Source organism: Epinephelus moara, chromosome 5 (assembly GCF_006386435.1).
Source record: "Epinephelus moara isolate mb chromosome 5, YSFRI_EMoa_1.0, whole genome shotgun sequence".
NCBI classification, from domain to species: domain Eukaryota; kingdom Metazoa; phylum Chordata; class Actinopteri; order Perciformes; family Serranidae; genus Epinephelus; species Epinephelus moara.
Window position 1 is genome coordinate 3,546,475 of NC_065510.1, and position 17,492 is coordinate 3,563,966.

Below are 17,492 nucleotides of genomic sequence, written 5' to 3' on the forward strand. Positions count from 1 at the left end.
AAATTCATCCCTAGCTACACTTAAAAAAAGAAGTACAGATGAGCACATGACATAATAGAACACCATCTTTAAAATTACCGTTTAGAAAGCTAAATACACAGAGAGCGAGGCACATAAACCATTTCAAGAGACAGTTTGCATGTTTCGCAAACCTATTTAATTTGTTAATATTTCATTTAAAACTAAGAACATATTGCATGTAGCCTACTCATTTTACCCTCAGAGGACAGAAAATGATACAGGCACTGTGTGTTGCACAGGTGTTATCACTCTAATTAGGTACTCTCTGCTCTGCTTTAGTTTGAGGTCGAAAAACACACTCTGTTCTGAATCAATCAAAGGGGCTTGAAATGAATTTGCTCTGTCTCATTAAGTGTTTGCATTTGTGGTCATTTTAAGTTATTTTTAATATTTCAAAACATTACCTGGACTTTAAACATGTTGAATTATAAATAACAATTCTCCTTTAAATATGAGGTTATTGTAACCAGCCAACAGACACATCTGATCCTTACCAGTTTGAAATACTGCTCTCTTGATTTAATCTTTGTTTTGCTGTGATTTTATATATTTTTTTTTCTCTCTGTGGTTTCTCTGTCTCCTACTCTCAGCTGGATCAGCTTGAAGTGATTCTCCTTCTTCAGTTTAAATGGAGGGTGTCAATCAGCATTAAAGCACATTACCGCCACCTATGTTTGGACTGAAATTACATCACCACAAAACAAACACAAAGTAATAAAAAATTCAGTTATTAGGAAAAAAATCTGAAAATACACATATTGCATTTAGACAGCATGGAGATGTTGGTAATTTTTTTTAACAATGATTGATTTGCTCCATAAGTGAATAACTGATGTTTAAAAATGCTTCTTGCATTGACTGCAATTATTCACATGAGAGCAGAATTCAAAATGTTCTCAAAAATTCATTTTTTAGGTAAAATTCTGATATTTGTCAAACATCATCTACCATGACTCTAAAAAATGTTCATTTTTTTCATGAACATTGAAGATTTATTTGTTAATTTGCAGGTATATGTTTACAGTAGTGTTCACAGTCAAACATTTTCATGCACTGTAGGCAAAAATTGTGGGAGGAGATAGGTTTTTATAAGTTTTACAATTTTTAAAAAAACAGAGTGATGGACTTCATAATTTTTAATAGGTTTAAATGTACAAAAGTTTCTTTAGTATTGGGGCTACAGTTTGATGAAAGTGTGAAGTTCTAGCAGGTTGATTTGTTATGAATTTTCAATGTTTTGAACTTTAGATGCTTGCTGTAGCGCCACCATCAGGACTATTGGCTTGGGTTTACAGCTGAGGTAATCTGGCATGAGACTGGACCTTTGTGCAAAATTTGGTTAGCTTTCGCCCATGGTCCGGTCCAAGCTATTTATTTTTATTTAATTTAGAGGCTTGCTGTGATGCCACCATCAGGACAATTGTCTTGTGTTTCATGTTGAGGACATCTGACATTTTGATCTGTCATCATCATCATCTTTGCTGGGTCTCGAACCCACAACCCCTAACACCAAGAACCAGCTCCTAACTCACTGAGCTAATTGGCTGGAAGTGAGACCTGCTGTGTAGCTTCATTTGTCGACTCAGGGAGTCACTGTCCGGGCAGCTGTTGTCAAGGCAGATTTCAAAAATGGTCAAAATGTCAGAAATTCTGTTACCTGAACAAAAATCTGATAATACATAAATTGCATCTTGACAGCATGGTGATTTGTTTTTAACTCTAAGTGTTTTGCTTCATAAGAGAAAATCTGATGTTTAAAACTGCCACTCTTACATTGACTCCAGTTGTTCCCATGAGAGCAGAATTCAAAATATTCTCAAAAATTCAGTTTTTGAGATAAAATTCTGATATTTACCAAACTTCATCAACCATGACTAGAAAATATTCTAATTTTTTTTCAGGAATATTGAAAATGTATTTAGCAAGAATTTGATAGTATATGTTTACAGTACTGTTTACAGTCAAACATTTTGATGCACTGTAGGCTTAATTTTTGATAAATCAAAAATCCGAGAAACAAGTTTTGTGGAGGACGGTCTGAAGATGCTCTGTAGTAAGTTTGGTGTCAATTGAGCAAAAATTGTGGGAGGAGATAGGTTTTATAAGTTTTACAGTTTTTGAAAAAAACTGAGTGATGGACTTCATAATTTGTAATGAGTTTAAGTGGACTAAAGTTTCAGCAGTATTGGGGCTACAGTTTGGTGAAAGTTTCAAAACTGTAGCATGTACTGTTGATTTTGTAGGTATTTTTAAAGATTTTTAAATTTAAACGCTTATTGTGCCCCCCCCCCCCCAGGAGGAATATTGACATGTCCTTGGAATTAAGTAAATCTGGCATGGGGCCGGACATTTCTGTAAAGTTTGGTGAGTTTTCGCCCTTGGGAAGTATGACTTCCTCGGAAGAAAGAAAGAAAGAATTCCTAGGAATACAATAGTGTCCAGGCAGCGGACCCTAATCAGGAAATGTTTATCCCAGAGTCACTGTGTCATCAGTCAATCAAACTTTATTTATACAGTACCTTCCAAACAAATCAATGCACAACAGGCGACTGACTGAAGAATGTTAATTGAATAAAATAAAATAAATCACAGGGATCAACATTAACATTCTGATAAAAATTGAAAAGTAAAATCATAATGATGGCATTAAGTATGATAAATTATAAAACATAAGTCTGAATAAATAGATGATTTTTTTTCTCAGTTTAAAAATCTTGTCTAATATTTTCAGCTGGTGCAGAGGCAGCTGGAGCAGATCGGAGCGTCGTGGCTGAAAGCAGCGTCGCCAGATGTTTTTGTAGTTCAGCTAAAAGAGTAGAAGCGTTTCTGAGAGGTCGTCTGGTGCACGCCCATGTGGTGTCTTATAAACCAATAAAACAATCTTGTTTTTTAAGATTTTTTAAGGTGAAGCTGTTTGGGGTACTTATCCATAGACAGCGTGTTTCCCACTGAACATGTCAGTCGGCACGTCTCCAGTTTGGAGCAGCAGGCGGGAATCTGACATGGAACATAAGAAATGTCCTGCTGTGGGCGGGGTCGGCAACAAAACGCATGACATAATCTGGTCCAAATTGGAAAGGCTGAACGGACCGAGGGTCTAGGTACCATGTCTGAGGGGTAACGTGTTTGGTTGTTACAGGGCTTTAGATCCACCAAAGTCACAGAGTAACACAATCTAACTGATGGAGGCGGCAGCAGACCTGCAGCTCCTCTGCTCAGTGATGGTAAATCACTGTTTTTCTCAGTGGAGTCTGGCTTTGATGAGAGCAGAGGTGGGAACTAAGTTTTTAACGGGTCACCTGTCAAAACAGGCTGAATGTGGGGAACGTGAAGTGCTGAAAATACTCTCAATATAATGCACACGTAAACTGAGGCATTTTTTATGTGTTACTTTTCTTTGGTGACTAAAATCCGTTTTGTTGCCGACCCCGCCCACAACAGCACATTGTTTAGCTTCCATGTTGGACTTCAGCTTGCTTCTCCAAACTGGGGGCGTGTCGACTGACATCTACTGTAGGTAATATACTGTGTGTCCATACCTAACCCTAACCCTAATAAGAGAAAGAAAGGATTATTAATCGTATTATCGTTACCGCTGGCTCTGTGGTGTGATGTTGATCCAGTGAAGCCATGAGGTTTGACCAAAAATCACAGTTTCAACAAATGTCACACAAATATATGACTTTATAATCTCAGTGTCACGGCCTGCGTCCTGCCCCGCTTCTCTCCCTCACCAGGGATCATCTCAGCAGCATCCTTCAATAAAGACAAGTCTAATAATACAGCAGGGAGGAAGAGTAAAATCAGAAACAGCCACAGTGAGATGATGAAGAGCTGCAGACAAACAGCTCACCTCCAACAGGTAAACTTCTCCACCTGCCGCAGCAAAAATAACAGGGGACATGAGCCGAGGATCAATTTGCGACTTGCAGCTGAACATGCAGCCCCATTACGTAGAAGACACCAAGATATATATCGTGTATCGACATTCAGCCTGAAAATACTGAGATATGAATTTTTGTCCGTATCGCCCAGAAGCGCCGTTCCCTGCTGTAGAGTGAATGACTGACGGACAGCTACTGGACAGAGACAGAAAACTAGCTCGATGACATGGCCAAATGAAAGTATGACGCTGAATGTGTTCAACTGTGTGGACCTTGAACTGATGATTGAGGAGAAATCTGGACGCCGTGATTGGACCAGTTGGGAACCACTGACGTAGAGGCCAGAGGCCTACAGCTGCTCTAAACCTGCCATGTCCACCTTCACTTTGACAAACAACGTGTCCTCTTTGACGTACGAAGCGTTCTGAGGAGTTTCCAGCTTGTCGAGGGGAATGAAGGAAGAAAATCCAACAGCCACGTTGCTGACGGAGTCTGCGGCAGGTCGCTGGAAGCTTTTGGACGCTGGGTCAGGTCTGAAGCTGAGACTCCGGTGGTTAGCAGCGCCGCTTTGATCCAGAACAGACAGAGACACGGTCTGTCTGAAAGGCCACGGCAGCAGAGCGTCAAAGTCTCCCGGCATCAGGACGACATAAAGGGACAGGTGAGTCCCTCTTCCCTCCCCGTCTCCGTTCAGATAGACCTTGGCGGCCATTTTGTAGCCGCAACGCCCTGTGTGGAATGGCACGCTGCTCAGGCAGGGTGGCTGACCTTTGACCTCGGCTTCTCTCCTCTTCCTGACGTCCTCGATCTTCCAGATCAGTTTGCCATCGTAGGAAGTTGCCTCGAGCTCCTGCAGGTGCTGCTTGTTGCGACTGAGCTGAGCGGCGTGGAGATCCAGCAGACCCGAGTGATGCTTTAGATTCTCTTCCAAAGTTCCTGCGAGAAAAAAACAACGACAGCATTCAGTGAAATACAAAAATCTAAACCTGGAAGCATCCTGGACTGTATGCCGCGTCTTCTTACTATAGGAGACACCGAATTTATACAATCTTCCGTTTTCACCAAACTGCTGCTTTAACTCAAACGGTCTTCTTTTAAATTTACAACCAAAGCTTCTGTCCAGGTTTTCAAATGAAGCCTCGAATGTCTTGTCTTCATTTTTAACGTCATCACCCTGAAATTGTTTTTTAAATCCTTGAACGAAATCCTCAGTTTGATTTAAGTGATTCAGATCAACATGATAAATTAACAGTAATCCGTATGACGCATTCATTCACTGGATTAAAAGAGTGACATATTTTAGATTAAATCAACCTTATTTAATGAATGAATGTAATTTATGGTGCTGTTCGACCGGCCTGTTAATACCAGCGCATGCAAGAGAGCTAACTGTTGTTTGACTACAGTGAAAATGTTGTAATCCAGATATGGACTGAAGCAGAATATTTTGTCAGATAAAAACATGTTGTGAATTTTGGAAATGATTACATCTGCTTTTTCAGTGAATTTAGACTTTTGGATTTTACAGCGCTCCAGAGTTATTAGAAATGTTTGGATCACATGAGTCAGAGACGATCCCATGCAGCCACCGCTGGAATTGTACAGAGAGTATGGGACTAATAACATCAGTGTGTCCTGATCCTCAGGGTTTAAACAGAATGGACAGCGATTGGCGGTATATCTACACGCCTCATTCAAACTTGACCAAAACCATCTTAATTTGTATTTCTAAGATTCCATAAAACAAACCTTAATTCACTGAGTTAAAGTCCAGACGTACAGTCATCAAAGAACTGGCTGACAACAGCTGAGTGTTGCGTTGCCTCACGTCGCCTGTGTCTCTGCAGAAGTTGCTCTTGAACACACCACAAAGACTACAGCCAACAGCGTTGTGGCAGTCGTCTGTAACCGTCATTCAAAAAGGGAAACAAACAACTCAGAGACTCTTTATCTGATGACATAGTTTCTCTAGATGGCATTGCTCTAGCCTCGAGCACTACCGTAAGAAAACCTCACGCACTGCGGTTTTTCATCTAAGTAACAATATTCAGCCTTTACTGTCCCAAAAAGATGCAGAAAAATTAGTCCACGCTTTTGTTACCTCGAGGCTGGATCACTGTATATTTATCATGCTGATCTGTTCTGTACGACATCTATTGCACGTCTGTCCGTCCTGGAAGAGGGATCCCTCCTCAGTTGCTCTTCCTGAGCTTTCTACCATTGTTTTCCTGATCAGCTGTGAGGGTCCAAAGGACAGAGGGATGTCGTCTGCTGAAAAGCCTCTGAGTCAAACTGTCATTTGTGATATTGGGCTTTATAAATAACATTTACTGACTGAATTGATATTTACTGTGCGCTAACAAACAATAACACAAACAACTACAAACCGTTTCTGCTAACGAGCTCAAGAGATAAAGAATTAATTTGACCTGATAAAGATTTTTTTTGACTCACGTGCTCTCGACTTGTTTGTATTTGCTTTCCTCACTTCTCCCATAAACCCATAAATGAATTAGCTTGTTAGCTTGTTAGCACTTCCTGTTCTCTTGTCTTCAAGTCAAGTCAGATGTCTGAGGAAGCCAGGGTGCTGTTGACCTCCTGTAATCTCTATAAGTGAAAAGTTGCTGAGCTACACTCTCGCCGTCTCTCTCAGCCGTCACTGAGCAGCAGCTTTCACTCGTTCTTCAGACAAAACATTAAATTAATAAAACAAAATGACAAAAAGCTGCGCAGTGTTTGACTGTTGACTGAGTCTTCCAGTGAAACTTTAAAGCTTCCAGATTTTGGGCACGGCCCTAAAAACAAACAGTGAGTGACGCGAGCGGCTTCATGGCGGCAGATTATTCTGTGTTTCTGTTACCCAGGTGTTCTCTGAGGGCCTCGGCTGCAGACACTTCCAGGATCACAGCATCCAGAGACTTTCTCAGCTGCTCCAGCTCCTCCAGACCAGGACCGAGTCCCAGAGACGCCTGCTGGACGTCCAGCTGGACAGTGGACAGGACGTCCTCCTGCCTGCTCAGCGTCCTCTGAACACAGACAGACAGACAGACAGACAGACAGACAGGTAACATGGTTTAGTGACGCTGCTATGACTGCAGGATCCTCCAGGAAATCCTTATTCTCTGTGTGATGTTCAGGATGTGATGAAACACTCAGCGAGGTTTTCCCTGTAAATCCACACGTGACAGCCGGTATGTGAAAACGTTTCATTGCAGATTCAACATGCTCAGGTGTCTGACAGCTTTACACACCTCTCAGTTTAGGTTTGTTTCCCGCGTGATGTCGTGTTGATCCGAGCCAGCCGTTTTCTCCAGGAACTGAATTTAACGCTCATTTTGAAGTTTTACGTGTAAAAAGTTGAATCGAAACAACAAAAGTTGATCAAACTTCCTCAACACAAAAAAGTTTACACTGACCTGAGTGTTTTCTTTACTTTGTAAGAAAAAGAATTGATATGAAAAACAGGAGATGAAACAGCTCTGCTGAATCAGTTCTGATGTTGCAAACATTTAAGTCACATGACTGATCAGCTGTTTCCGCTGTTGGTGTCTTGGAGTACATTATGCCTGGTTCACACTACATGATATGGTTACAGCCCCACGCAGCGACATATGGTGTTGGCTCAGATCGTGAATGACAACGAGTGTCGTCCGCCATAATCCATCGTTCCATCTCCTGTAGTGTGTCACAGTAGACGACAACCGACGCCACATCTGAGACACCACACGACGTCCCCACCGAAATTCTAGCATGTTTGATTTTCTTCTCCCGTCACAGCCGTCACTTTGACCAATAGGAACACAGAGCGATCTGTTGCCGTGGAAACTGTGCGACAACAGCAGCCTTTGAGATATTTCCTGTAGGGACGTTAGCACACAGAGTAAAAAGGAAACAGCAGAGGCACTTTATCAGCCCGCTGAGTACTGCCATTAGCATCAAGCTAGCAAAGAATGTTCTTTCTTCATAATGGAGGATATAAAGGAATCAAACTCACAGATAGTGTCTGGGCCTTTACTCAGCACAGCTGCAGAGGCTACCAGCTGCATCTCAAACACACCACACCATTTATCACTCTGGTTTCAGTTTAATCAAACTCAACACTTCCTGTTTCTGTTTCAAATGAAAAGCCCCTCATCATTTCAGCTAAGAGAATCCCTTCATTTTCTAAAAAGGCTTTTATTGTGAAACATTTGCAGGAACTTCCTGTGGAGGATTCAGTGACCTGCACAGTTTACATGTGGTACTTCAAATGTAGCTCCGCCCACTTGGTGACAGTTTGTACGTCACTACAGTAACAGTTCAGCTGGAACATGAACACACACAGTGACTGAGATAATAAAAATAAAAATAATAATAATAATAATAGGACAAGAATAACCTGATGACATCACACATGTCGTGAAAGTGACTGACTGACATTACAGATCAGTTAAAACTTGTCCATTTGTCTCGTAGATGGCGACTTGTTTTGTTTGCGGTTTGTAACCTCTTCTTCTTCTTCACTCTCCTGGAGGACTACAGTCACGTGTCAAGTGAAGCCAACATCGGCAACATCTACACTTTGTGAAGTTTGTTCGCTCCAAACCAGGAGATGGAAACACGTCAGGTTCACGTTTCTATTTGAGACATTTTAAATGCTTTAAATTCACTCAACAGTTTTGGACTCACGGCTGCTGTGGTGACAGGACGTCTCTCTGACAGTCAAAGTCTTTTTGAAATAAATGATGAGTTTCATCTGTTTCATGCTGTAACTCATACATGAAGCTGGATGATGAACACATGAAGGTACAGATGAAGGAATGAATGAACATGTGACTGCAGGATGACGAGTAAGAATCAAAGTGTGTATTAACCTGAGCTGCAGAGAGCAGGTGATCATGGCTGCTGTTGTGTTGCAGCAGAGGTCTGATTTTCTTCTGCAGCCCGGCGAGCAGTAAACCGTCCGTCTGGACCTCCTCCTGCCTCAGTAGCGCCTCCTCCTGGAGGAGCTCCACCTGACGGAGGAGACCACAGTCTGAGGTAAACACACTTGTGTTTGTTTCATGGAATTACAATCATTTCTTAAGTTCATATTTGAATGTCCAGCTGAAACCTCTCCTGGTTAGAATCCGTTCAGTGTTCGTTGATCAGGAGGTTTTTAAATGATCCTCAGTCTCTTCCTCTCAGAAACAAACAGAGCAGCTGATTTAATCAGAATCAGAAATACTTTATTGATCCCAGAGGGGAAACTGTGATTCATGGCGGTCGCTCTGATGTAAAGAATACAGAATTATAATTAGTAAGAATCAGGGTATGAAATGGAAGTTTGTAAATATAAGTAATACAATCCAATAAAACAGAAACAAAAATGAGCATCATGCTACGACGTTAACACCAGTACAAGATATTCAGAATAAATATATATCTTCACTGTGCTGAGTCTGTAAGTGTGTAAAGATATATGTCTTACATTCAAACCGGTAAACACTGAATAAAACTGTTTCATGTTACAAATCAAATGTTTCTTTGACGCTGTTTGGAATGACGGAGGCGGGCCGTTACCAAGGCACCTGTTGCCCTGGGGACAATAGGAAACACGTCTGGGACAAACAGATGTTTGTAACTCACTGTCGACGCATCATTTGCAGAGGGAACTGTGATTTATTTTATTGTGAATTATTGTGAACTGTGAATGGTTTTGCATCCCACTCTGCTGTGCTGTCACTGGTTGTGGTTGCTGCTGTTGTTGTTGCTGATGTGATGATGCTTGATTGTGGATGTTGGCTGTTTGTTGCATGGTGTTCTTGTTGCTATGGACAGGCCGACTGTGGAAATGAATGGCCCTTTTGGGACTAATAAAGTATTCTGAATCTGAATCTGAATCTGAATCAGAGGATGCAGCCTGTTGTTTATCTGATGATGTCACACTGTGAACAACAAATCTGTGATGACATCAGCAGGAGGCAAGCTAGTTAATGTTAGCTGTTAGGTGTTAGCAACTAGTTGACATTAGCTGTTAGCAACTAGTTAATGTTATCTGTTAGGTGTTAGCAACTAGTTAACATTATCTGTTATCTGTTAGGTGTTGTTAGCAACTAGTTAACATTATCTGTTATCTGTTAGGTGTTAGCAACTAGTTAACATTATCTGTTAGCTGTTGGGTGTTGGCAGCTATTTAATTTAGCTGTTAGTTTTTATGTGTTAGCAGCTAGTTAACGTTAGCTTTAAGGTGTGAGCAGTTAGTTAACATTAGCTTTTAGATGTTAGCAGCTAGTTAATGTTAGCTGTTAGCAACTAGTTAACATTAGCTTTTAGATGTTAGCAACTAGTTAACATTAGTTGTCAGGTGTTAGCAGCTAGTTAACATTAGTTATTAGCTGTTTGGTGTTAGCAGCTAGTTAATATTAGCTGTTAGGTGTTAGCAGCTATTTAACGTTAACTACTAGCTGTTAGGCGTTAGCAACTAATTAATGTTAACTGCTAGCTGTTTTGTGTTAGCAGCTAGTTAACGTTAACTGGTAGCTGTCAGGCGTTAGCAGCTAATTAATATTAACTGCTAGCTGTTTTGTGTTAGCAGCTAGTTAGCGTTATCTGTTAGCAGCTGGTGGCTGAATCTAACCGCTGAGGGAGGTTACCTTAAGTTACATTATGATGCGTTCAATCTGTATTTGGTAAAAATGAGTACTGGGTGAAGGTCAATTATAACAGTCTCATGATATGTTCAATGTCATCTTGTAAAATGTAGTTTTTGGTGAGAAACTTGAATAAATCAGCTGTTGAAAGTGATATAAATAAATAAATATTGGAGAGAGAATTATGGTTTTTAAAAAAATGAAGCCGTTTTAATTTTAAATACTTTTCATGTGACAAAAGGTTTCATTAAAGGTTGTTGTGTTCTTTGTTTCCCTGGCACTAAAGGGGGAATAAATAACAACAAAAACAAAATAAACAACAACAAAACATTGGTGTCAACTATTGGCCGAGAGTTTCACATTCAGTGCATCTCATGTTTATTATGTCGTAATAATGACAGAACATGTCGAGCATCATTGTGGCAGCGTTACGCTTCAGCACAGCTTAAAAATATGAAAAGCTCAGTGTGCAGATGTTTTTAGTGTCACAGACGAGTGCTAAAAAGATGAGCTAGCAGTGATGTAACGTGCTAATCAAAGGCTTCGCTCGCTGTCTGCAGCTGTTTTCAGGTACGTTTGTTTGACTCACCTGTTGCTCCAGGTGAGTGTTGCTCCTCAGGACCAGCAGCATGTGATGATTGACAGCAGCGTCCTCATGCAGCTTCACTCTCCTTCTCTTGTCCTGCAGCACACAGTGGCTGTGGTCATGTGACCTGTCTGTGTCACACCGTGGCTTCATGACATGAACTCACCTGCGGCTGTGGTCATGTGACCTGTCTGTGTCACACCGTGGATTCATGACATGAACTCACCTGCACAGAGCAGCCGAACTTCTTGTAGGAGCAGTCGACGAGGAGCTCAGGACACGACTCTCTGTGTTCTGTCAGCTGAAGACACCACAGACGTTCACACAGATGTTAATGTGTTCATTTAATTGGACAGAATACTCGACTCTGATTGGTCTGTTGAGACTATATGCATCCGTACCTATGGAAATCACAGCTGCTAACGGTAACGAGGCAAACGTGCTGATTATACATCGTATTAAAGGGACCCTGTGGAGCGTGTGACCTGCAGTAGAGCAGATTGTTTGTCTCGTGCACGCGAACATGCACACGCGTGTGTTGTGTTCCAGCCAGCTGGTTAGCTCCCTGTTAGCTTTAGCCAGCTGTTTTCTATGACGTGGATTCACATCAAGCCAGCAGCTGAGTTCATGACTTATAAGAGATTTCTAAATCCAGAAGGCCTGTTTACACCAGAATGAGACGGAGCTGAGTCTGGCAGACGTGCGTGGAGCAGAGCCGGCTCACATTCACTCGTCTCATGACTGTATCTGCAGGTCTGTGATGTGATGTGATGTGACTGAGCTCACCTTGTGTCTGGGGACCTTCAGGGAGCAGCTGTTGGGACAGTCCACCTCCACCTCTGGACAGGAGCTCTGCACATGATCCTACAGAACACCGAGTCAGCACAAACACATCAGCATCAGCATCATCAGCTGAGGGTCATGTGATCACACCTGGTGGTTACATGTCCTGTGTTTTTCAGTTTCATTTCTGGTGTCAGGTACAAATCGACACGATGAAGTGTCAGAATCCAAATTTGTTTCTTGCACCCAACAGGCAGCCTGTCCTGAGGCGGCTGCACCGACACATGACTGGGACGTCACGTGTTTCAGGACCGTTCTGGACAACTGCAACAGACTGTGAGACCCACCTGGACACGACTTTACCTGGAGGAGGCTGAGTCTCTGCGGGTGCCGGCAGTGTGGACAGGGCTCCATGCGGTGAGGACAGGTGTTGGTCAGGTGTTCCTGCAGGTATCTCCTCTGTAGCGCCGCCCTGCAGCCTGGATTGCAGCACTGCAGCTGCTCGTACTGACACGACCTGCGGTGCTCCTGCAGAGGACGGAGTGATGGGAGATAAAAGGAACCGTCACTGAGGTGATTTAACGTGTGTTGATCAGGTGTGTGAGTCTTGCACGATAACTGCACAGAGTGTCGCTGGAGTTGAATTATTGCACCAATTACTGCTCTGTTAAGACTAAGAATCGAAAACTGTCTGAAGCTGCAACACATATTTGTACCTTACAGTGACGGCAGCACAGCCTGTTTGTCTGCATTAGCCTACACACATTCCCCATAGGTTTAAATAAGGGTTCATTCATATGTTTACAACAAAGTATTAAACAGTGAGCTGTTTATGGTTATTTGGTATTTAAACGCTGCAGCACTAGTGGTGACAGCAAACAAATCTTCTCGTCTACCTGTAGGTGGCGTAATGTGACGACAGAGGTGCATGCTGGGGAGTTGGTGCAGTACACTTCTAGACTGGAGATTTCCCGTTTGCAGCAGTTGTCCTGGAAAACCTGCGGGTAGGAAACATTTTTCCACAGTTAAGCGTCAGGAGGAATGATGATCAGACGTCACCACGTCTTTGTATTCGACACACAACAAGATGTTTCTAACGTGCAGGGTTTTTCCCCAAGAGTGTTTTGCTTGGTCCCGCCCTACTGTGCTTTGAGTGGCTGGTGCTCATCATGTTGACGTATCAAGGTTGGAGGCGGTTAGGGTTTGTGTGAAGTGGTCATGGTTAGGTTTTGTACAAGCCAATCACAACACTCTTCTTGTAAGAAAAAAACCAGCATGTTTCTAAAGGCCCGGACACACCATATGGACTTTAGAGAACTAGCGGCGACGAAGGCCCCCTGCTGCGTCGCCTGACGTTGTATGTCTCAGCCAGAAAGTTACACACGAACGCACCACAAAGACTAAGGCAGGCGGCCAACCAGCTCGTACGTTCTGCACCTGCGTGAGAGATAATAACTCTCCACAGCAGCAGACCATGATCGTCTGTAGTCGTGATTCAAAGACAGAAATAGGAAGTTTCCCTAATTAGCCAGTTAGCACATAAACCACACAATCCCAGATCAGAGCATATTTACTGTGCGCCAGTGAACAATAACACAAACCACCAGGAAACGTTTCTGCGAAAGAGAAAAATCATCTGACCTCATGGAACAAGTTGGTTTTGCAGTGTGTCTCAGATCTCACACTTCTCTACTACACACGTCATATTTTGAGTGCGCTCACACTGTGTAATACGGGAAAATGCAGTGTGCACATAGATGCATTCAAAACAGCCCACAAGGTGAGTGTTGAATGACGGACACGTCTCAGCCTCAACGGTCGCCATCTTTGTGACGTAGCAAACTTCTCAGTTTTTGACATGGTGGCTGGAGACAACGAGGAGCCTGTTAGTTATGTGTTTCTTGCACTAAGTACCAAAACTGTTGTCGAATAGAAGCCGTCAGTAATGTTTGTTGGGTCTGTAGTGATTTGGTACCGCCAACAATAATGGGAGTGCTAATGTTAGCCTACCAGCTAACATTAGCATTCGCAAGCTGGCTGACTTGCTCATAGCTTCATCAGCACATTTTAACAAGCGATGATCCTGTGGCGTAAGTTTGGTTTATGTGATAGCGGTCAAAGTTCGGTGACAATGGTCCACTGTCCGTTTGCAATTTGCCGTTTAAAAAGAAGACAAAGAAGAAGTTACAAAAACAAGCCGTCATCACTTCCAGTAAGTGTAAAACGGCAGTTCATGATTTGAGACTACCCTGTTGAAATTAGCGCATCACGCAAGAAGTGCGTAGTGTACGTAGTGTACTAACGGAAGTATGCGATTTGAGACTCACTCTTTCTGGACTTTGGCTCTTTGTTTACTTTCCTCACTTCTGTTTCTCTTCTCATGTTGAACTGACAATCAGAGTGATGTCATTCACCAGCGGACTCTGCTGTCACCCTCACCGTTGCTGTCGTCAATTCAACATGCTGAATTGGCAAAAAAAAGCCAACAAGGGGCAACAGTGCGGGACACAGCTCACATAGAACCTGCTGTATCAGCTCAGTTTTAAAGCTACAGGGTGTCGTGATCCTTTGGACTTTGTCTTGGAGGTTTCTGTTTGTGTTCCTTGTTTCATGTTATTCAGTCATGTTTAATCTGCTTCCTGTTTTATTTTGTAGATTCTCTCCTCATGTGTCCTGTCTGGTTTTACTTCCTGTCTTTGTGTGTTTTCCCGCCTGTTTTCTGTCACACCTGTCTCGTAAGTCCTTCCCTGTTCCCAGAGTCTTCCCTTCACACCTGTTCTGTATTAGTCTTGTCTGCTTCACCCTAGTGTTCCCCTCCACACCCTCGTTATCAGCCAATCCCCATTTCCCTCCTTCTGCCCGTGTCCTCCTCCTCCAGCTGTGTCTCATTCTCGTGATTAGTTTTCTGTGTACATATACCTGAGTGTTTCCCTTTGTTCCTCGTCTGTTCGTCTGTGTTCTTCCTGTGTTTATTCCCGTGTTCCTGGTGTCATTATCCGCTCCGTTTCCTGCCTGCCGTTCTGTTTGTTTTCAGTTTAGTTTCGGTTCAGCTTTTATTTTGAATTTTATTTACCTGTCTGTGCCAGATGTTTTCCATCAGGTGCATCAAAGCTCGCCTTTTGTTGAAAATTCAACGTGGCTGTTGGTCTGCATTTGGGTCCTGCTTGAACTGATACTTGACACAGTGAAGACACGAGTATCATATTAATCGTCCATTGGTACCAACCGTGTTGTGCTATCTTTTTGGAAAGGGGGTTAAATAACGCTCTGAATTATGGCGAGGGAAAAAGAACATTGTTTTTTTCAAAATTATTTCCACATACTGCGGTCTTAACAGTATTGCAATTACATAAATTGTGTGTGACTGGAAAACTGACAGTTAAGAGCAAATATACACTGTTGCAGTCCTGCACACACTTTGACCAATATTTGATTAAACAGTATTTTATCAGTCATGAATTGATCGTGTGATGAAGTGATATTTTACTTTTCTCTAATCATTAATTGGGAGACATTTTTTCAGCCCCTCAAAAAACTACATGTGGAAATATGGTGAGGACGAGGGGCCCACAAAACAAAAATTATATTTCCCATTGCAGGCCTGAGTGTGACTAAAATACTGTGTGAGTGTGCAGCTGCAGCTTTGGTTCTGACCTCTGCTGGTGTAATCACGGCTCCGTCCACTGGACAGACTGGACTGGACGGCGATGAGCTCTCCCTGAAACACACAGCAGACTGGTGTTGTTACCAAGACACCACAGACGCAGCTCACAGACTCCAAACACGAGTACCAGGAGCGCTGTGTGTTCACGACACGCCCACAAACCATCCTACTGTGTACCATCTCTGCACCTGCTCTCATCTCCTCATGTGGAGCAGACTGGAGCTGAAATAAAGGGGTGAATATGATGGACTGTGTTTACGGCTCGTACAGCAGGCGCTGGAGGCAGAGGAAGCAGTAGATGTGTCCACAGGAGTTCTGCTGGGGGTTGAGCACGACTCCTCTGCAGATGGGACAAACAAACTCCTCCTTCAGCGTCGACACAAACTTCAGGGAGTGCTGGATGGAGGTCAGCTCCGACTCCCAGGAGCTCACCCTGGACTCCCCAGACCCCAGCCTCCACTCCTCGGACCTCCTGGCCGACTCCTCAGACTGCAAGCTGGACTCCTCGGCTCCTCCCGGCTTTGTGTCTGCTGTCGCCATCAGTCTGCAGGAGGCCACAGCGAACACATCACACAGGTGAGTTAAAAGACTCACTGACGGTTTTTAAATGATGTTCATGTTATTACTGAGCTGCTCCTACGACATGATGGATAAATCTGACTGATGGCTCAAAGTAAGCGCAGCTGTGGTGACGTTAACCCTTGATTTCTGTTAAAAACATGGGAGGAAGGCAACGAGCTGCGACAGAAGAAATGACCCGAACAATGAGTAAAAAGAGAAAGTAAGTTCAAAAATTTTTTTAAAAAATAAAGTTAAAAATAAACAATCAGGAAAACGACCTGGAGAGAGCAAGAAGCTTGCAACTCGACTGGTGGTGGTGTTACGTTCAGGGCTGCCACTGTTGATGATGAACTTGTTGGTCCTTTCCGGGTTCAGGATGGTGTTAAAGTGAATTCTCGGGGCTACTTCACTTTCCTCAAGACAAACTTCCTTCCACGGTTGAAAAGACAATCAGCTAAAGTGATGAAGACGCGAGTGTACATGCATGACAATGCACTGCCACATGCCTCACGTTATTCCCAAGACTGCTTTAGAGACGATCGCCTCATGAACTGGCCTGCCTGCTCACCTGATCTCAACCTGACTGAGAACTTGTGGTCAATAATGATTTAATTTTAATTTAGATACTTTATTAATCTCACTCTTTTGTTATTAACACACAGGTCCGAAAGACACACACATGCACAAACAGGACCTATACATGCACAAAGTGGAGAGATGTCAGAGTGAGGGGGCTGCCTTGCTCAGGCGCCCTGGGTGGTTGGGGGGTTTGGTGCCTTGCTCAGGGGCGCCTCGGCAGTGCCAGCCACCAGTCCACACTCCATATTTAGTCCAGACGGGGACTTGAACAGGCGACCCTCTGGTTCCCAACCCAAGTCCCTATGGACTGAGCTGCCCCCTAATAAAGAAGATGATTTACAGTGATGGCGAACAGTACAGCTCAAAAGAGCAGCTTTAGAGGCGCAGCACACAGTGTCAGCAGAGAAGTCGTCAGAAACCAAACTACATCAGTTGACCAGCGACCTCTGACCCTCAGTGAGAGGAAAGGAGGTTATACTGCACATTATACAACAGTTAGTTCCGGCCCTGCAATCTGATTGGTCGAGAGACAGTAAAACCGTGACAATATTGGAGTACAACATCACGGTTATTTCACTGTGTATCACTCCGCCTCACAGCTGATTGCAGTCAACAATCAAATCAAAGCTGACGGTTAGTGTCAGTTAGGTCAGCAGTTGCGTTGCATCCCTGGAAAAGTATTTAAACAAACTTCCACCAGATGCAAATGCCCTTTATCTGAAGCCCAGGATGACAGCAGCTCACACAGACAATATCTGGTACACTAAAGCTCCGCTGGGAATAAACTCACTCGCACAGATGCT

At 43.2% G+C, this 17,492-nt stretch overlaps 1 protein-coding gene across 3 annotated transcripts in view; it reads right to left on the bottom strand.

Annotated features, from left to right (window-relative positions):
* Positions 1–2,523: 2,523 nt before the first annotated feature.
* The window catches only part of traf5 (Tnf receptor-associated factor 5), a 17,518-nt gene continuing 2,549 nt past the window's right edge, over positions 2,524–17,492 (bottom strand). For all 3 annotated transcript variants that reach the window (XM_050043736.1, XM_050043735.1, XM_050043734.1), the window contains exons 2-11: positions 15,818–16,093; positions 15,540–15,603; positions 12,782–12,883; positions 12,249–12,413; positions 11,889–11,966; positions 11,329–11,403; positions 11,106–11,198; positions 8,759–8,899; positions 6,766–6,931; positions 2,524–4,841 (exon numbers count right to left, since the gene is read on the bottom strand). In XM_050043736.1, coding sequence (XP_049899693.1) covers positions 4,255–4,841; positions 6,766–6,931; positions 8,759–8,899; positions 11,106–11,198; positions 11,329–11,403; positions 11,889–11,966; positions 12,249–12,413; positions 12,782–12,883; positions 15,540–15,603; positions 15,818–16,089 — 1,743 coding nt within the window. In that variant the 5' untranslated portion in view covers positions 16,090–16,093 and the 3' untranslated portion in view covers positions 2,524–4,254. The remainder of the gene's footprint in view (positions 4,842–6,765; positions 6,932–8,758; positions 8,900–11,105; positions 11,199–11,328; positions 11,404–11,888; positions 11,967–12,248; positions 12,414–12,781; positions 12,884–15,539; positions 15,604–15,817; positions 16,094–17,492) is intronic.